Source organism: Pituophis catenifer, unplaced genomic scaffold (genome assembly GCF_029215685.1).
Source record: "Pituophis catenifer annectens isolate HBS135680 unplaced genomic scaffold, rPitCat1.0.hap2 SCAF_1, whole genome shotgun sequence".
Lineage (NCBI taxonomy): Eukaryota > Metazoa > Chordata > Lepidosauria > Squamata > Colubridae > Pituophis > Pituophis catenifer.
The window spans coordinates 265,422,035-265,443,218 of NW_027256881.1; the positions used below are offsets into that span (position 1 = coordinate 265,422,035).

General features: G+C 40.7%; 1 protein-coding gene across 1 annotated transcript in view; it reads left to right on the forward strand.

Annotated features, from left to right (window-relative positions):
• Window positions 1-20,230, forward strand: part of TPCN2 (two pore segment channel 2) — a 35,769-nt gene extending 15,539 nt beyond the window's left edge. Inside the window, exons 14-25 of the mRNA XM_070957558.1 lie at window positions 1,227-1,346; window positions 2,288-2,347; window positions 2,437-2,565; window positions 3,614-3,663; window positions 4,275-4,374; window positions 4,490-4,561; window positions 9,647-9,720; window positions 13,142-13,217; window positions 13,671-13,753; window positions 14,869-14,950; window positions 15,595-15,680; window positions 20,152-20,230. Of these exons, the coding sequence (XP_070813659.1) occupies window positions 1,227-1,346; window positions 2,288-2,347; window positions 2,437-2,565; window positions 3,614-3,663; window positions 4,275-4,374; window positions 4,490-4,561; window positions 9,647-9,720; window positions 13,142-13,217; window positions 13,671-13,753; window positions 14,869-14,950; window positions 15,595-15,680; window positions 20,152-20,230 (1,011 nt within the window). The remainder of the gene's footprint in view (window positions 1-1,226; window positions 1,347-2,287; window positions 2,348-2,436; window positions 2,566-3,613; window positions 3,664-4,274; window positions 4,375-4,489; window positions 4,562-9,646; window positions 9,721-13,141; window positions 13,218-13,670; window positions 13,754-14,868; window positions 14,951-15,594; window positions 15,681-20,151) is intronic.
• Window positions 20,231-21,184: the final 954 nt, after the last annotated feature.

The window sequence follows — 21,184 nt, forward strand, 5'->3', positions numbered from 1 at the left end:
ACATTTCTGAAATGTTGTTTTCAGGGAGTGATGAGGGGTTGTATATGTTAATGGAAAGGATGGATGGATGAACATAACATCAGAACAGGGAAATGCAGGCCAAAAGTCACTCTTGGCTTCAATAGTTTGTGGTACCAAAAATAAGCTGGCTATGAATCAGAGAAATAGCCATGATTAAGACGAATGAATGGTTCCCCTTTTGTAAATTAAATATTATATTTGAGTAGTAACTTTTAGAAGCATTCTAGAGGTTGGAAGTTATGTATCCTATTAGTACAGTGTTTCTCTGCTCTCAAATGAGACTACTGATGTTCTGCTGTCTAAATTTAAGATTATTATGAGGAATGTAATATTTGCAGTAATTTGTGTAACAATATCTACAATAGTGGAATACTGTCTACTATTCCGGAGCCCACCTACTTACCAGGTATACTCTAAATTGTTCAGATATTGATAAGTATTCTGTGCTGATAATTGAGCCATATACATTTTTGGATGAGAAGTCTTTTTATTAATGAATCATTGACCAAGATGTATATTTAAAAAGATAAAAAGAGGTGTATATATATATATATATATATATATATATATATATATATATATATATATATATATATATATATATATATATATATATATTTCTGCCACTCTGTCATGGTATCCATGCCCCCAAGCCTTTAAAGAGAGGATAAACTTAAGGAGAATCATATATGTAGGTAGTCTTCAACTTACATCAGTTCATTTAGTGAACGTAAAGTGACTTATGACCCTTTTCCACACGACGACCCATGATCATGTGATCAAAATTAAAAACCTTGGCAGCTGACTCATACTTGTGACAATTGTAATGTCCCAGGATGACATAATCACCTTTTGTGACCTTCTGACAAGCAAAGTCAATGGGGAAAGCGGATTCACTTAACAACCGTGTTTCTAATTTAACAACTTCAGTGATTCACTTAACAAACATGGCAAGAAAGGTGATAGAATGGGGTAAAACTCAGTTAACAAATGTCTCACTTAGCAACATAAATTTTGGGCATCTATTATGGCCGTAAATTGAGGACTACCTGTAGTGCTTTCAATAGCAGACATTACTCAGGGATGTGCATCAAGCTGATGAAATGGTATGCCCTTTTCAGACAATATCCCAAGGCCACATTTTCTCAAAAGGCATCCTGTGAAAATGGTTCCTGATAGACTTTCTTATTCTGCTTTCTTTTCAGCATCCTCCCAAACCAGATTATCAGTCACCATTCTTACAACGAGTTCAGTTTATCTTTGGCCATCACTATTTTGGGTATTTAGGAAACGTCGTAGCACTAGCAAATATTTCCTGTGTATGCGTAAGTATATGGTCTCATTTGAAGTAGAGAATGAGAAAAGTATTTAAAGTATTAAGAAACCTCTAATCATTTTATGTAAGTTAGCTTCATCTGTCCACTAAAGAATACAGGAGTTCTAGATTAAAGTTCCAGCACACATGGTTTACACCACAAGCAGAAGATTGAAACAATGATCTGATGCTTAAAGCTTTTAAGATATCAGATAGCTTAAAAAAAAGGAATTATAATTAATACAATGCTTATCTGTTCTCTTTTCTTGCAAAAAGCTGATGGCTCGACTATGTCTTTTATTTTCACAAACTGTGTGAGATAGATTAGGGTGAGGCTATTCAGATGCCCTGCTGTATCTTAAGATGCTTCATGATAAATCAGGATTTGAACCTAGATTTCTAAGTCATGGTCAGATATTTTATCCAATGGCTTTGCGGATATTCATGTTTGCAATTGTATATAAGCAGGACATTATGGGGGTAGCATAGCACTGTGTTCCTGAATGTTATAGGCCTGGGGGATATTTTTCTACAAGCCATTGTGTCCTTAGATTATTTGAGGAGGTCAGATAAAAGGCAGCTCAGTGATTAGTTCATATACGACTGGTGAGATTAGCTTAGAAAACCTTCTGGAGAGTTGATTGGCATGCAGATGTTATAACTTTGTATCTAACAAATAGTAGTTGGTTGACTAATATTTTTCATAGACTGTAATTTTTCATGACTACTTTATATGTTCTAGATCAGGGGTGTCAAACTCATGGCCCACCGGCCGGATTTGTCACTTGTTGGCCATGCCCACCCCTGGTTTAATGAAAGGGAAAAAAGTCCTGATATGTCACGTGACAACGATGTGATGACGTGAGTTTGATACCCCTGTTCTAGATGCACTACTTATAATTTACTACAATTGTTTTGCCTCTGATAACCTGTGAACATTTTCCTTTCCAGGGAATCATGGTAATAGATGCAGATAAGCCACCTGCTCTGCGAGATGACTTTTTTTTAGGGGTAAGACCATCTATTCTCATGAGACACTCTGTTCTTGTTATTCTCTAAAAGCTCTGATTTTAATTGCACGTTCACTCTCTTTTTTCAAGGTTACAAACTGTTTCTTTATTTTGTACTACCTTCTGGAAATATTGCTGAAATTAGTGGCCTTGGGATTAAAAAGATATTTATCCTATCCAAGCAACATATTTGATGGGCTTCTGACTTTGGTTCTGATGGTAAGTTTCATGGAATTATTTCCATTTTGCTTTTACATAATAGTTCTTCCAGAAGAGTTTTCAAGAAGTGCTTTTCTTTTTTTTGAAGAAAGCTCATAAAGATATTCCTTTGAGCTTTATGAAAACTTCTTTATCGCTTCTGAGGCCATGGTTTCCTTTTTTCTAAGTGGGTGTGTCTGTCGTTCTTTATATGTCTGCAAACAGCAATAGCACTTAGGCTTATTTACTGCTTCACAGTACTTTTTTTATTTTTTATTTTTTATTTATTTGATTTATATGCCGCCCTTCTCCGGAGACTCAGGGCGGCTTACAATGCGTTAAGCAATAGCCTTCATTCTTTTGTATATTTTTATACAAAGTCAGCTTATTGCCCCCACAAACTGGGTCCTCATTTCACCTACCTTAGAAAGGATGGAAGGCTGAGTCAACCTTGAGCCTTGGAGAGATTCGAACCAGCAGAAATTGCAGGCAGCTGTGTTAATAACAGGGTGCATTAACCACTGTACCATCAAGGCTCTTGCCTAGCATTGCCCTTATTTTTAATTTCATTTCAGGCTAGGATGCATGCATGCACACATACAAACATGCACACGTGTCCAGGAATAATTTCAGTGGAAGTTGGGAGTTAAAATGGGCAAAATATAGGATTTTATTTGTGTTTACCACTTTTTTTTTTTACCCTGTGTAATCCTATGAAAGGGGTGGTGGTGCTCATCTTAAATTCAGAATTCTCTTCCTTTTGAATTAAAAACTTGTTGAGCTTAATTACTGTTTCTTTCCTTTCCCCATGTTATACTTGAATAATATTAATGTCTAATGAATGATCTGACCCAATGATGAACAAATGGACTTCTTAATCTCTTCTTCCTGGCATTCTTTTGCTGCCTCCCCCCTCCATCTCTTCCCAGCTCTTGAACAACATTGGGGGTCATTGCAGATGCTGCTGAGATAGGAAATCATTTTGCTAGCTTTGCCTGTTTTTGTTGACTGATGGACATGTTATACCCCAATCAGTTATAATTTTTACTTTTTACTTCTCTTCTCAAAGGTTTTGGAGGTGTCCACATTTGCTGTATATGGGTTTCCTCATCCAGGCTGGTATGTGTCCTTAGTGAGCAATGTTTGGTTACTTTGGAATTGGTATCTGCAGTAGTGTTTCTAGTAACAGCTGATTATGTTCTGTTGGAATATTGAAGTGGAAAAACTCAAAAGCAGAAGTTATTTCTTATATTGTGTAAAATGATTTTTTTCTGACTGATTTCAGTGATTTGGAAGTGTCAAGGTACTTTTTTAAAAGGGTGTGAATATAAGATCTATGTTTCTACAGAGAAAAGACTACAATATTGGGATTTTGCCACATAGCATTTATATTCTACAGTATGTCTCGGGAGGGGCGCCTTACAAAACGGAGTAAAAAAATAAAAGTTGTATCAGATCATACCACCTTTAAAACTGTTGCAAATATGTGTAAACTCCATCCTTTTATATTTAATCTTGAACTAATAACAACAAAATTATTCAAGGATGGAGACTGATGGTTAAGATTCAGGCTATTATGTATGATCTTGGTTTTTATCTTTTTTCCCCCCAATATCTGGCATGGCTAAAATTATGTTTTGGTTGGTTGAAAGAGCAACCACTTTTAATGTTGCTGGTTGCTCCTTTTGTTTTTTCCCCTGCAAATCAAATCTCTTTTTCTGTTTTTCTAGGAGACCTGAAATGTTGGGCTTGCTGTCTCTATGGGACATGGTTCGTCTAGCAAATATGCTTATTGTGTTCAGATTTTTACGGATCATCCCAAACATTACAGTAATTACATTTTTTTTTTAAAAAAAATTAATTTTGCTTTTCTCTCTTAAGACTAAAGAATGCCAAAAAATAAACACATTAATGATTCTTTTCTTCCCCCCTCCCCCTTCCAAAGTTCATGTCTTTAGTTGCCAGTACACTTCTGGATCTAGTGAAAAACATAAGAACCTTTGCAGGAATTTTGGTGGTAAGTAAAAACACAACAACAGTGAGATTGATTTGTGTATCTTTGTTTATTCCATCGTCTATGAAATAATTTTTGTCAAGAAACATTGGCAATTTGTGGAAAGGAATGTTGGTGACCCTGTTGTTTTAATAGATAAATCAAATGTAGTTTTTTTTTTATAGGGGCTGCCCATTCACTCTATCTTTCTATCTTTTTTTTTTTTTTTGTCTAATACTGAACTTGATCAAGCAGACAGTAGAAAGATAATAATAGCTTTATCTGGATGGGACCTCCCTAGGTTTATAGGCATAAATCTATTGTAAAAAAATAAAATTAAAAAAAGATATGGACTAAGAATGAGCTGTGAGCTTCCAGGATCTATGGAATACTGAGAGCAGCTGACTCATGTAAAACTAATTTGTCAGCTAAAAAGAGTGTAATCTATACCAGTATATTTTTAAGGAACGGTATTTTGCACAGTGAGGATAAATGAGTTCTGCAGAATTAATAGACTTGGTGTCATTGGGGAAGCAAAGCTACACTTGCAAGCCTTCTACACATTTCAGGAGTATTTCAGGAATGAAGAAAAATATTTTGTGATTTTTTTTAAAAAAAGAAATTAAAGTAGGAAAATGCTTATTGACATTTAGACAATGTTTGGGAACCAGAGAAATTCAAGTACAACTGAGATCCTCATAGCTTATAAACATCTCAAAGTTCTAGGGTGCTGTTTGCTTTTAAGGTTTTTTTTTTTTTTAAATTTAAATGGAAAAATCTGGGGAATGGGGAATCTTTCCTCAGTCTTATTTATTTGCTCTCCCCAAGACACTCAACTGTGAAAAAAGTAGAAGCCATGTAAGAATTTAAATGAAGTGTGTGCTATGTTGTTGAAATTCTCCATGTACCAAATTATTCATACAGCATATGGTATTTGTGTATGTGTGTGTGTTTGCCTGCACACCTTTGGAACAGCCTTAGGTCCTAGCAACTACTGTACTGGAGAGGGCTCTGTAGTTTGCAACAGTTTTGGAAGTGGTTTGTCATTGCCTTCTATTGTTGAGGAGAGTGTGACTGATCCAAAATCACCCATCTGGCTTTGTGACTAAGGCAGATCTATAATTCACAGTGTCCTGATTTCCAGCTTGGTGTCTTTAATCACTATCCCAACAGACAGACTGACATTCTGTTTTTAATTCTCTCTTTCTCAAAAGAAAAAAATAATAATAATTAAAGTATAAGCAGTCCTCAACTTAAGACCACAATTGGGATCAGAATTTCCATCGTAAGTCAAAACAGTAATAAACTGTGACAGGACCTGGTTTTCCAGCCATTTTTATCACAGTTGTTAAGTGAATCACTGGTCGTTAAGCGATTCATCATTTGTGAAATGAATCCAGCTCCCACAATTGAGTTTGTTTGTCAGAAGCTGGCTGGGAAGGTTGAAAGTCACAATCGCGTGACCGCAAGATGCTGTGACTGACATAAATAAGAGCCAATGACCAAGACCCGAATTGCGATCACATGATTGCAGGGATGTTTCAGTGATAGGTTTCAATTTTTTTTACTACCGGTTCTGTGTGTGTGGCTTGGTGGGTGTGGCAGGAGAAGGATATTGTAAAATCTCCATTCCTACCCCACTCCAGGGGAAGGATACTGTAAAATCTCCATTCCCTCCCCAATCCAGGGGAAGGTTACTGCAAACTCCCCATTTCTTCCCAATCAGCTGAACTTGGGAGGCAGAGAATAGATGGGGGCGGGGCCAGTTAGAATTTTTAATACTGGTTCTCCGAACTACTCAAAATTTCCGCTACCGGTTCTTCAGAACTGGTCAGAACCTGCTGAAACCCACCTCTGGGATGTTGCAACTGTCGTAGGTTCCAAGACAGCTTGTAAGTTTTTTTAAAAAAAATTATTTAATTTAATTTTATTGATTTTCTATTAAATACATTTCTTAATGCTTAATAAACATCGTGTTATCTGGGTTTTTAATTTGCTTAACAATACAAATTATATTCTTAATCTCCACGCCTTTTTTCCAACCATTGGAAATTTTCAAATTTTTTTATTACCGGTTCTGTGGGTGTGGTTTGGTTGGTGTGGCAGGGGAAGGATACTGTAAAATCTCCATTCCCACCCCACTCCAGGGTAAGGTTACTGCAAAATCCCCATTTCCTCCCAATCAGCTGGGACTTGGGAGGCAGAGAATAGATGGGGGTGGGGCCAGTCAGAATTTTCTCCGAACTACTCAAAATTTCCACTACCAGTTCTCCAGAACTGGTCAGAACTTGCTGAAACCCACCTCTGACATGGATAGGTTGTAAGTTACATTTCCCAAGGTCAATGTAACTTTGAACTGCCGTTAAACAGTCATAAGTCAAGGACTCCCTGCAAAGATGCGCATCTCTTGATGACTATATGGACAGGTCCATGTGATTTGTTTGGGAACTTGTCAGTAGTAGTTTACCAGAATGTTTTCTTTTACTTAGTCATGTGTATGGCTGTGGGATTTCCTGTAGTCTCTCATCCAAGTACTTTTAATATTCTGGGATTAGCAAAGATCAGTTAGATACTGATATCTCTTGCCTTGGAGTGACCCAGAGTTTTCTATTGCAGGGGTCTCCAACCTTGCCAGTTTGAAGACTTGTGGAATTCAACTCCCAGAATTCCTCAGCCAGCTTAGAACATCCCGTTCTATTGGATGTTATATAGTAAATGTAGTGAATGTTGTTGGACAATTCCATCAGCTTGCAACAGAGGGAGAAAGAGAATCATTCTAATTCTATCAGCAGTTATGGTCTCAGTTAAATAGCTCCTATCCTAGCTTTTTCTGTTCACTTGTGGCCTTTCTGAGAATCATATCTTTAAATATTAATACCTGAATTTGTTTCTCTTACTTCTTCATCTCCTTATCTCTGGTGATACTTGCATTATTAATGGATTCTTTGAATTATAATCAGGATCAGTTATATTTCAAAGTGATCAGTATTGACTCCCGATCCGTTATTATCAACAGCAGCCCATTATTGTTATTACTGTTATTGTTATTTGTGTTATTTGCTAAAGTGGTATTTATTAAATTATTTTCATATAATAAATGTTTGGACAATCTGAAACTTCATGAAGGAGTCAATGAGCTGAACATTTCATTGTTGGTCCCTGCAAATTGGGCAAAAGAAAGCATTTTATTTATGTATGTATTAATCAAATATACAGTATATAGTTGCCCCTCTCACAAAAATAGTTGCATGATGTATTCCGTTCATTCTACTGCTAGATTGCTGAAAGGTTAGGCCTCAAGAAATCATAAGTCCCTCAACAATTGTTATACAATGGAAGAGAAGAAAATTTCTTGCTAGAATATTTGGTCTCCTTTGCACTAATCCACAGTGATTATTACTTCATGAGTTTTAGATATATAATACTGTTATCCCTTCCAAATAATGTAGCCATGGTTAGGTCATAGTTAGGTTTTGCATGCTATTCCTGCTTTAGAAAAAGATTATAGAGTAGAACTTATTATCATTCAGATTTAGAATGGGTCTTAATAATTAATTTGACTTTCTATGATGATCACAAGGAGGAGAGCTCCACCTATTGGCAGGTTTATGCAGTGCCAGTTGAAAATAATTCAGTGCAATTAAAATCTTTTAAATAGTTTGGCAGATAATTCATGGGATTTTTCCATAACAGAGTCATAAATACTAACAATTTTCCCAGGCTCACTGAAATGTTTATCTTCCTTAAAGCAAGGCCAGAAATAACATGTGTGTATGAGAAAAGGAGGCATACACATACAATTTGTGTATGCCGCATATTGATACTATTCTAAGGGACTCGGTTAGATTTGCTGTGATAACCTGTTCGTTCCTTTAAAAAAACTGACCCCATAGATAACATTTGAAAGCATTTATGTGATTGTTTTTATAAAAGGAAGTTGACATTTTTAAAAAATCACATATAGATGTTATAATGCTTTTCTGCCAGAAAGTACTTAGTGCCCATCTGAAAATCAGGGTAATGAGAATTACAGTGAAGTAATTAATTGTTTGAAGGAACATCTATTATGTGCAGAAACACTGGAGCCTACCTCAGTGTACATGCTGTATTTATAGGAATAACAATGGATAAAGTTTAGGTTATTGGGATATTTGGCTGCAGCCCCCTAAACCAGGGGTCTCCAACCTTGGCAACTTTAAGACTTGTGGACTTCAACTCCAAGAATTCTGGGAGTTGAAATCCACAAGTTGCAAAGGTTGGAGACCCCTGCCCTAAACAATGTGCGTGGAGAAGCTGTTATAATATTAGGAAGAGCATTACAGGGTTAGAAAGCATACGGATAGGAAGATGATTTAAATTTTCCGGAGTGTCTGTATCTACTTTTAAGACAGCCAAACAAGAGTCTTTTGTATATTTGCTGTCTTCATTCCCTCTCTATTTTTATAATTCAAAGTTAAAAAAAAAATTTTTTGTTCCTGGAAAATATAAGCTTGACTACGGATAAGTCTAGGTAACATGGCAAGCCAGAAATAAATCATATCCCTGGATTTACCAGTTGCTGTTTTTTTGGAGCAATTGCAGTGATTTACAGCAAACTGTCCCAGCTTCTGCCAACCTAGCAGTTCGAAAGCATGTAAAAAATGCAAGTAGAAAAATAGGGACCACCGTTGGTGGGAAGGTAACTGTGTTCCGTGCGCCTTTGGCGTTTAGTCATGCCGGCCACATGACCACAGAGACGTCTTCGGACAGCGCTGGCTCTTCAACTTTGAAACGGAGATGAGCACTGCCCCCTAGAGTCAGGAATGACTAGCACGTATGTGCGAGAGGAGCCTTTACCTTTATAGCAAACTTCTTGTGCAGAATGCTGATAGCTCTGAAGAAAAAATAATGCAACTGTATTCATGTAAATGAGTGAACATCAAATCATGGGGTCACTCTCCTGGAAGTATGATGCAGACAGTAGTGTAAGCTAAAGCAACGGGGGAGGAGAAGTCAGAGTTCAACAATAATCCACACTTCTGATTTATGAGGTCAACTAAATGAAGCTTACACCGTGTTGTTGCAATGTTCTCAGTTGGCTTCAGTATCATGTCAACTTTTATTTCACAGGTGGCTTTCTATGCATTTGCAATAATTGGCATGGAGCTGTTTGGAGGCACCATTACTCCCATGGGCAATGTCAGGTAAGATGGGAAGTGAGCATGCCACTCCTACTTGCAAGAAGGCCAGAAAATACAGTTGGTCTGTGTAGCCTCTAGTAGAGCATGGAAATATATCTGTAAAACTGCTAAATGTTAATAAGAACCCAATTGTGATGTTCCTTGTGCAAATTAGGCGAATTTATCAGATAGTTCTCGACTTAACAATCACAATTGGGTCTGAAACTTCCATTAGTAAGCAAAGTGGTTGTTCAGTGAGTCTCACTCCATTTTACAACATTTTTTGTCAATGTTCCCACCTTGGTTGTTTAGTAAAACACATCCATGAAGTGAATCTAGCTTTCCCCTTTCATTTGGTTTGTTGAAACCAGCAGAGAAGATTGCAAATGGAGATCACATGACCCTGGAACACAGCAACTGTCATAAATAAATGCCAGTTGCCAAGTGCATCGATGCTGATCATGTGACCATGGAGATGCTGTCATGGTTGTGCGGTATGAGGACCGGTTGTAAGTCACTGTTTCAGTGCTATTGTAACGTTGAATGGCTGTTAAACAAATGGTTGTACACTGAGAACCACCTATATAAGGCTACAGAGAGAGGGATTTTTAAAATTAAGATCATATTAGATATTTCTATTCCTAGAAACTGTTTCTAGGAATAATTATCTGTAAAGCATTGATTAAACTTTGAAGCTGTCAAATTTCTATAATACAAATAGTCCTCCACTTACGACAGTTCATTTAGTGACCGTTTGAAGTTACGACGACACTGACAAAAGGGACTTGTGACTGTTTTTCACACTTGTGAGCATTGCAGCATCCCCATGATCACCAGATCAAAACTAAGACACTTGGCAACTGACTCATGTTTATGACAGTTGCTGTGTCCCAGGGTCAAGTATCTCCTTTTGCGACCTTTGACAGGCAAAGTCAATGAGGAAGCCCGATTCACTTAATAACCATGTTACTGACTTAACAACTGCAGGGATTCACTTAACAATTGTGGCGAGAAAGGTCGTAAAATGGGGGAAAACTCACTTAGCAACAGAAATCTTGGGCTCAGTTGTGGTCATACGTTGAGGACTATCGGTACTGTGTTTGCCACTGGCATCTACCTGTCATTATAAATGAGCTTAGAAAACAGTTTTCTACTATCTCACATCACTTCCAGTCTGCCAGCCTATCTGATATGTTAAGCCTATTCCCCATGTACCAATGTGGATTTGTACAGCTGCTCCTCTCTACTGCCTCTTGAACATGTGAACCTCCTCTCTCTTGCCCTTTATCAGTGCATCTCTTCCTATAGGATCTCTTGCTTGGCTTGAGCAGGGGCTGGATTAGAAGACCTCTAAGATCCCTTCCAGCTCGATTCTGATTCTGATTCTGATTCTTCTAGCTTGTAAGAGGGAGTGGTGGCACATTACCTGCCTTTGATGCAGGATAGCAGGGCAGAGCTTATTTCTTTGTTGAGCCATCGCTAGGACTAGTGAGGAACAGCAGGAAAAAAACATTAGCAAGATGCTCCTCCTTGATCCCAAACTTAGAAATATTTCAGAGGGTAAGAAACTCAACTTCTCTATAGCGCTGAGCTTTGGAAAGTATTTTGGAAGTGTGGCATGGCATAGACCCGTGATGGCGAACCTATGGCACGCATGCCAGAGGTGGCACACAGAGCCCTCTCTGTGGGCATGCGCGCCGTCGCCAGCTGCTCTTTTGGTTTGGTCTTCGCGTGTGCTGGAGCGCTGGAAGCCCGAAGACTAGCTGGCCGGTGCACATGCGCTTATGCAGGCCTAGACTATTGGCATGTGCACCAGCCAGCTGGTTTTTGGGTTTCCGATCCTCCAATGCACACACATGCACACACATTCCCGTTTGGGCACTCACTGCCGAAAAGGTTCACCATCACTGGTCTAGGCCTGTGATGGCAAACCTATGGCACTCATGCCGGAAGTGGCACGCAGAGCCATCTCTCCGGGCACGCCAGCCGTCATCTGTTACTCTTCCGTGTTCTGGCATGCGCATGCACGCTGGCCTGCTGGTCTTCGTGCATGTGGGTGTGCTCGAAATCAGAGAGAGCAGCTCCCTGCTGCGCATGTGCTCGCTGGGAAGCTAAGCTTTTAGTTTCTGGCACACACATGCGCGCTGGCCAGATAGTCATCGTGCACGCATGCGCACCAGAAACCGGAAGACCAGGTGACTGGCCCTCATTCACACACCAGAAACCGGAAGCTCAGTTTCCCGGCGCATACATGCACGCTAGGGAGCTGGTCTTCCGGTTTCCAGTGCTCCCCTGTGCGCCCGCGCACACTTCCGTTTTGGCATTCAGTGCCAAAAAGGTTCACCAACATTGGCATAGACACTTCATTTTTCTCCCATTTGAACCAGAGGTACAAGAATAATTCTCACTTTTGCACTGGGCTTAGTTCAAAACTTCAGCATGAGGTCTGCGTTGCTAACTGATATATTTCTGGCCAGCTGGTTATATTAGTCCAAATATATGGATTGTTCAGTCCAGGCACTCTTTCTTTGAAAGCATGCAAATAAGAATTTATTGCTATCATGGGCCAGTTTTCTCTTTTGTGGAAGAATCTTTAACAATAGTGTTTCTAAGATTTCAACTGTGCTTGAAAGTCAAGCTTTGCAAAACCCGGTTATAATTTTATCATAGTGAAGAAAAATCACAGAATTTGGGTAGAGATATATATTTTCTTCTTCTTTTAAGAAAGTGTCTTTAGAGTGGAGTTCTTGCAGAGGAAAGGATTCTGGACTGAATGATTTCTAGTTTAAATCTCTACTAACACTACAGGTTGTCCTCAACTTACGACTGTTCATTTAACGACGATTCAGACGGAGTGGGAAAAAATGAATTACGATCTGTATTTGCACTTGCAACCCTCACACTACCCTCACCGTCATGTGATCGCAGTTTAGGCATTTAACAACTGGCTTGCATTTACGACCAGTTGTAGCATCCTGCAATCACATGATTTGTAATCTTTTTCTGCCAATTTTCTGCCAAAAATGTCCATTAGGGAAGCTGGATCCACTTAACAACTCCATGAACAACCATCATAAAAATCGGGCCGACTCAACATATGACTTAAAACAGAAATTCCAGTCCCAGTTGGAGTTGTAAGTTGAGGAATACCTATATTTCTTGAATTTAAAATTAATATTTCTGCTGCAACATCTGGCTGACTGTTTATCTTTTTCACTATATTCACTTTTTTCACTTTAGCTTTGAAGAATGTTATTCTTTTTTTTTTGTCCTGTCTACATCTTTAATAGATTTAAAATCTCCAGACTTAATTTTCCTCTTCATTTTAAGAAATCTAAAAGTATACTTGTGGTAAAAGAATCAGCTAATTTAACGTTTGATCTGTGCAGTGCCACATTGCATACAGTGATGAAATAATTTCTAATTGTTTATTATTCCATTATAGCTTTTTAAATACAACTTTCAAGTGTGGCACTTTTGAACAACTGGAGTATTGGCCAAACAACTTTGATGATTTTGCTGTGAGTATTATTCAATATGTATTAATTAGTTGCTTTAATTACTATCTCCTTTTCTACTTATGGCTATAACTTTGTTGCTTGTATCTTTACGATTTATATTGTTTTATTTAGTTTCCTGTATGATTTATTTTGATTCTATCACCAAGTGTTGTATCTTATGATTTATGATTTTTATGATGCTTATGATCATGATGTATCACTTATAGCTTTTATGTACAATGAGAGCTTGACGACAAATTTCTTGTGTGCCCAATCACACTTGGCCAATAAATAATTCCTATTCTATTCTATTCTATTCTATTCTATTCTATTCTATTCTATTCTATTCTATTCTATTCTATTCTATTCTATTCTATTCTATGGCTTGGTAGCTCCAAGTTTTCTCTTATATATTCTGAAATTCTCATAATAGGTTAATGTGCACTACAACTACTTTTCTTATCCCTAATATAGGCAGCACTAGTGACTTTGTGGGATGTGATGGTTGTGAACAACTGGCAGGTTTTCTTGGAGGCATATTCCAGATATACATCTCCGTGAGTAATGAACTAAAAAGCGATGCTTTTTGCAATGCATTTGGTAACCTAATTCAGACATGAACTTCTCCAAGGTTATCAGACAGTCTCCATTAAAAAAAAAAAATCTGCACTTTATCTCGTACCATATACTCTGTTTTGTTGCTTTCTTGGTCTATGCAGAAGCAGCAAAACCAGGATACCTACTACATAGCAGACTCATCAATGTAGTTAGTTTTACAATGTATGGTCCTTGATACTCAGCAAACCTCACTCCCTCCTAGTACTGATGACATTACCTAGTTGGGTAGTGAAATGTCTGTAAAAAAAAACAACCAAGCTCAGAAAGTGCCAGGGACCCCGCAGATGAACTCTGAGCTATAAATATTCTATTAGTTTTATGCTCTTAGACAAAGTGAAAAATAGAGTGGGAACACGTTGGTTGTCTGTTCTGGAGCACTGCCAAGATAAACCATCAATCTGCAATAATAGGCTAGTATAGCAAGAGGGGTATAGATTATAATTTTTTTAAAAAGTGAGATATGATACATAAACTGCAAAATCTAGAAATGATAATGGTCTTAATTAAATTAGAACATATGAGCAATAGACTATGGAGATTCTCAATCATCCAAGTCATGATTGTCCCAAAGGTGCTTTTTTCAAAAAAATAATTGGATTTTCTTGGTTTTTTCTTTTGAAAACATTTTGCTTTTCATCCAAGAAACTTCTTCAGTTCTTCTTCAGAGAAGGAAAATATTTTCAAAGGAAAAAACCCCCCAAGAAAGTCCAATTGGCTTTTGGAAAAAGCATCTTTGGGACGAGCAGTAGAGTGGATTTAGATTGTATCCTGGGGAGGTATCTAGGGCAAAAAAAGAAAAACCGACAAGAAAATTCTAGAGCCAGAAAAAAAATGCTAAAAGGTCACAAGAAAGTTGTAAGTGGCAGGAATAATTCATCTATGAGAATACAAGGATATGCAACTTTGTAATTTGTAAAAGGAACTGGAAGGAATACCAGACAGGAAATGTGTGGTGTGCTACAGGTCACAAAGTGCAGGGAATTTTAAGACTGGAATTGTAATAATAGGCATGACTTGATTTTATCCTTTTTTTTTCTTTTCTTTTCTTTTACAGCTGGTCAAAATTGTACTTTGTCACCTGGTGGCTGACTTCCTCTGTCATCTGGGTCAATCTTTTTATAGCCTTGCTTTTAGAGGTAAAGCTTGACTGGTCATCCAAAGCCTGAAGAACACATGAGCATTTACGGGTGGTTTCACTTGGAGTAGCAAATTGCATTTATGGGTGGTTTCACTTGGACTGGCAAATCTCCTGATGTCACAGTAGGATGGACAGCATATACAGTACTAAGTTACCTGGAAAAAATATTTTTAAATTGGGTTACTAGAGTTGAAAGTCTCTGACTTTTCATGGAAGTCCCTTTCTCTCTCTCTCTCTCACACACACACACATACAAACACACACGACTTTAATAGTAGGTCTCAGAAGTGTTACATATTATTATTGATGACACTTATCTTGAGCACCTTATGTTGGGCTACTTCGAGTTGATTTGTAAGGTATTTTCTTTGAATTGTTAATAAAGAAAGGAAGTACGCCGTCTGTAGAAATTGGTGCAGCAGCTTCCCTTAAGTCTTACAGAACGGACTCCTCTCTCTTTCAAAACAATTATATTTTTTGTTGCTGTGACTTCCACAAATAGCCATCTCTGATTATATGCTAATCACATGAATTGGTTCCATGCCTTGAGTTTTTTTTTTTTTTTTAAATATTGTAAATGTATTGAGTAGGAGGCTTCTCTCTCTCATAAAATGGTGTTGGTTTCCTCTTCTTCAAATGCAGAATTTTATTCATAAATGGGATCGTCGCTGCCATAGGCCGTCTCTCTCAGAAGTTGAATATCAAATGACAGTGGAACTCCTCTTCAGGTACAAGCATAGCAATTTAGCCGCTTTATATTTTTAATTGAGAAAAGAAACTTACTGAGGACTAAAGTAGGACAAATGTACATTAACAGGTGTGTTTTTTTTTTACTGCCAAGACTAAAACACTCCAAGGAGAAACAGCAGCAGAGGCTCCATGTAGAGAGTGCCAGAATTTAGAGCATGTTGTCCTATTTTTCTTAACTGATTAGAGGTAGTCCTCAACTTATGCCCACAATTGAACCCAAAATTTCTGTTGATAAATGAGACATTTGTTAAGTGTGTTTTGCCCCATTTTATGACCTTTCGTGCCATTCATTTGTTAAATGAATCACTGCAGTTGTTAAGTTAGTCACATCGTTGTTAAGTGAATCTGGCTTCCCCATTGACTGCTTTCAGAAGGTCGCAAAAGGGAATCGTGATCGTGAGGATGCTGTAACGGTCGTAAGTGTGAAAAATGGTCAGGTCACTTTTTTCACTACCGTTGTAACTTCGAATGATCACTAAATGAACTGTTGTAAGTCGAGGACTACCTATATACAATACTCTAGCAAGGTTGCAAAATAAAGCAAAAATATAACTTTGCATATGAAGTTATCTATTGGGAATTGAGTAATGAATGATGGACTATAGAGCAGTGGTGGGTTTCAAATTTTTTTACTACCAGTTCTGTGGGCGTGGCTTGGTGGGTGTGGCAAGGGAAGGATACTGTAAAATCTCCATTCCCACCATACTCCAGGGGAAGGATACTGTAAAATCTCCATTCCCTCCCCAATCCTTAGCATGCGGCTAAGAAGAGTTTGAGGGGTTTTTTAAGTGGGTTTTTTAGTGAGTTTTTAACAAAAATTTTAAGGGGTTCGGGGGGGATTAGGGTGGGTTCTGGGGGAAATCCACCGGGTTCAAGACCAGCCTTAGCGAAGGGCTGCGACATTAGAGACGTAGAACCGGAGGTCGGGGAGGGGGTTGGAGTTCGATTTGAAGAGGGCTGTTCCATCAGCATAGTGAGTGGGAGGGGCAGATATGGCGGAAGCTGGGGACCATATCATGTGCGGGGAATGCGCACTCGCTATCTTAGAGCGATTGCGCATTCCGGTCCCCAATGCTTTTCTTGTTCCCCAGCTTGTCCAGATTCTCAGGGCCAGAGCCTCCGGCTGATGTTGTGCAACGCCAGGTCCGTTGTTAATAAAGCCCCCCTCATTCACGATCTTATTCAGGAGGGGGAGGCGGACCTGGCGGGCATTACGGAGACCTGGTTGGGCCAGGAGGGGGGAGTCCCCCTCGTGGATATATGCCCACCAGGCTTCCGTGCATTTCATCAGCCGAGGGCTCAGGGCAGGGGCGGGGGGGGTGGCGGTTATTATAAAGGAAGGTCTGGATCCAAGGGAGACCACTGTTCCACAGATAGCCAGATGTGAGTCCCTCTTTGTGAAGTGGGGTCGTGGAGTACAGATGGGCCTGTTGGTCACGTACCTGGCTCCCTGCCACGTGGCAACGGCCCTGCCCGAGCTCCTTAACGTTATAGCCGAGGTGGCGGTGGACACCCCCAGACTTGCCATCATGGGGGATTTCAACCTGCCGTCTATCGGTGAAACGTCTGAGGTGGCTCGAGAGTTCATGGCTTCCATGACGGCCATGGACCTTACTCAGTTAATTCATGACCCCACTCACACAGGAGGACACACTCTGGACTTAGTTTTTGTCTCTGGTCAGTGGTTGAGTGGCCTTGATATAGGGGATATAGCCATCAAACCCTTGTCATGGTCTGACCACTCGCTCCTTCGACTGGACTTTCTAACCGCTGCACCCTGCCGCAGGGAGGCGGGACCGACCAGGTGGTTCCGCCCCAGGCGCCTGATGGACCCTGATAGGTTCCAGATGGAGCTTGGGCCATTTCCTGAGATTCTGGCTCATGACTCGGCTGAAGACCTGGTGGCCGCCTGGGATAGTGCGGCTGCCGGGGCCTTGGACCGAGTCGTGCCTTTGCGGCCTCTGACCCGGCACCGAACTCACCTAGCTCCTTGGTTTTCCGAGGAGCTTAGGGAGATGAAGCGCCGGAAAAGACGCCTGGAGAGTAGTTGGAGGACCAGCCGCTCCGAACCTGACCGAACACTGGTGAGGTCTCATATTAAGACCTACCTAGTGGCGATAAAAGCGGCGAAAACTAGCTATTTTGCCGCTCTTATCGCGTCATCAGATAATCGCCCAGCCGCCCTGTTTAGGGTGACCCACTCCCTCCTCCATCTGGAAGTGCGGGATGACCCCTTGCAGGGTCGAGCTGAGGATTTTGTTCAGTATCTGTATGACAAAATCGCTCAGATTCGGGAAGGGCTGGCCTCTGACTGGGTATGTCCAGACGGGATGACTGAGACAGGTCTTGAGAGTGTTATCTGGGGGGAGTTCGATCCTGTGGCTCCCGAGGACATGGACAGGGTCCTGGGACGGCTGAACGCGACCACATGTTTATTGGACCCGTGTCCCTCCTGGTTGGTACTGGCTTCCCGGGAGGTGACACGAGGCTGGCTCCAGAAGATTGTTAACGCTTCTTTGGGTGAGGGGGTCCTGCCGGCCGCTTTGAAAGAAGCGGTGGTGAGGCCCCTCCTCAAGAAGCCTTCTCTGGATCCGGCTGTTTTGGCTAACTATCGTCCAGTCTCCAACCTTCGCTTCATTGCGAAGGTTGTTGAGAGTGTGGTGGCGCAACAGCTTCCCCGGTACCTGGATGAAGCTGTCTATCTAGACCCGCTCCAGTCCGGCTTCCGGCCTGGGCACAGCACGGAAACGGCATTGGTCGCATTGGTGGATGATCTCTGGAGGGCCCGGGATAGGGGTTGCTCCTCTATCCTGGTCCTGTTAGACCTCTCAGCGGCTTTTGATACCATCGACCATGGTATCATGTTGCACCGGTTGGCGGGGTTGGGGGTGGGAGGCACCGTTTTGCGGTGGTTCTCCTCCTACCTCTCCGACCGGTCGCAATCTGTGTTGACAGGGGGGCAGCGGTCGACCCCGAGGCACCTTGCTTGTGGGGTGCCACAAGGGTCGGTCCTCTCGCCCCTTCTGTTCAACATTTATGTAAAGCCGCTGGGTGAGATCATCCGTGGCTTCGGGGTGGAGTTCCATCAGTACGCTGATGACACCCAGCTGTACATCTCCACCCCAAGCCACCCCAATGATGCCCTTAAAGTGATGTCCCAGTGCCTGGAGGCCGTGCGGGCCTGGATGGGGAGAAACAGGCTCCAACTCAACCCCTCCAAGACCGAGTGGCTGTGGCTTCCGGCGTCCCGATATAGCCAGCTGACGCCATCGCTGGCTATTGGGGGCGAATCACTCGCCCCCACGGAGAGGGCTCGTAACTTGGGCGTCCTCCTGGACGCACGGCTGTCGTTAGAAGATCATTTGGCGGCCGTGGCCAGGGGGGCTTTTTATCAGGTCCGCCTGATACGCCAGTTGCGCCCCTTTCTAGATCGGGACTCCCTACGCACAGTCACTCAGGCACTCGTCACTTCCCGCCTGGACTACTGCAACGCTCTCTACATGGGGCTCCCCCTGGGGTGCACCCGGAGGCTCCAGCTGGTCCAGAACGCGGCCGCGCGGGGGATTTTCGGGGCGACGAGGCGCTCCCACGTGACACCTCTCCTGCGCGAGCTGCACTGGCTCCCGGTGGTCTTCCGGGTGCGCTTCAAGGTGTTGGTGACCACCTTTAAAGCGCTCCATGGCTTAGGGCCGGGGTACTTACGAGACCGCCTTCTGCCACCAATAGCCTCCCACCGGCCAGTACGCTCCCACAGAGTGGGCCTCCTCAGGGTGCCGTCCGCCAGACAATGTCGGCTGGCGACCCCCAGGGGGAGAGCCTTCTCTGTGGCGGCGCCCGCCCTCTGGAACAACCTCCCCCCAGAGCTACGTACAATAACAGACCTCCGGATTTTTTGTCGGGCCCTGAAAACCCATTTATTTCAACTAGCTGGGCTGGCTTGAGTCAAATTTTAAACGGATTTTAAATTGGAATGTTTTAATTACGGCCAAAATTATTTAATTATTTTAAACAGGTTTTTTTTTTTTTTTTTTTTTTTAGATTTTGTATGTTTTGTATGTATGTCTTGTTTTTACTTTGGCTGTTCACCGCCCTGAGTCCTACATTGGAGAAGGGCGGTATAGAAATTTAAACAAATAAATAAATAAATAAATCCAGGGGAAGGATATTGCAAAATCTCCATTTCCTCCCCATCAGCTGAGACTTGGGAGGCAGAGAATAGATGGGGGCGGGGCCAGTCAGAATTTTTACTACCGGTTCTCCGAACTACTCAAAATTTCCACTACCGGTTCTCCAGAACTGGTCAGAACCTGCTGAAACCCACCTCTGCTATAGAGGCTTTTAATGTTAAAATGTCTAGGGAAGTTATTTCTGGTGTGTAAAAATATCTACAATGTCTGTACTAAGACACTGGCTCTGCTATTTTTCAGTGATTGTGGCTTGTTCTTGCAGGGATGTTTTAGAAGAACCAACAGAGGAAGAACTGATTGCAAGACTTCACCAGCATCCACATATGCATCTATATAGATGACATCTAGCTGGAAGTGGCCATCCAGCTTCATCATGCCTGCATGCAGGTTTTAGAGCTAAAGAGAAGATAACTCTTATTTCTTTCTAGAAAGAGTCCTAAAATCTTGATTTTATTTTTGAACATTGCCTACAATAGACGGTCTTTAAAGGACACTTGGGTTCACTTCAAACATATTTTTAAAATCCTAATTTGACTTCCTTTTAAGTTGATTTATGGAATAGAGCATTATGCTTTTAAGAAAGGGAAAGGGATCAGTGATACTGCACTTTATAGTAAATGTGGTGGAAGATAAATAATCAAGTCTGCTGGTCTGGTGATAGCGCTACAGACAGTACAAAATGCAAACCTTCTACAGAGGCAAACTTCCTTTTTTAGTATTTGTTGTGTGATATGCCAGGGCAGTGCCTTATTGTTTGTAAAAGTGTTTTAGTAAATGTCTAAACGTTTCAAATGCAGGATACAAGTTTAAAACTTAAAGTTAGGGATTCATATAAAAAGTTGTTACATGTTTCAATGCGGCAAGCTATTTTAGAAAGAAGAAGAATACAATCCCAGTTTTAATATCTGTCCAAATCTTCATAGTAACTTCATGTGAATATCATTTCAGCCCTTGGTTGACTGCAGGGTGGATTTGATTTAAATCAAGTCGATTTAAATCACAATTTAAATCATGATTTAAATCACTAATAAAAAGGCTTGATTTAAATCAACTCGATTTAAATCATAATTTTTAAAGAGCAGCTGTCATCTCTGTCCCACAGTGGCTCTTTCTCTGACCTGCTGTTGACTCACTGACAGCCCCAATATTGCAGAATATACAGCCTCAGGCTACATAACTTAAGCTCCATTTCATGCTGAATAAACTAAATTATTAATGTATCTTAAATAGAAAACTATCTATTTAGATAAAAAATCTAGACAGATTTTTACTCCAAAAGCATTTTATTAAAATAA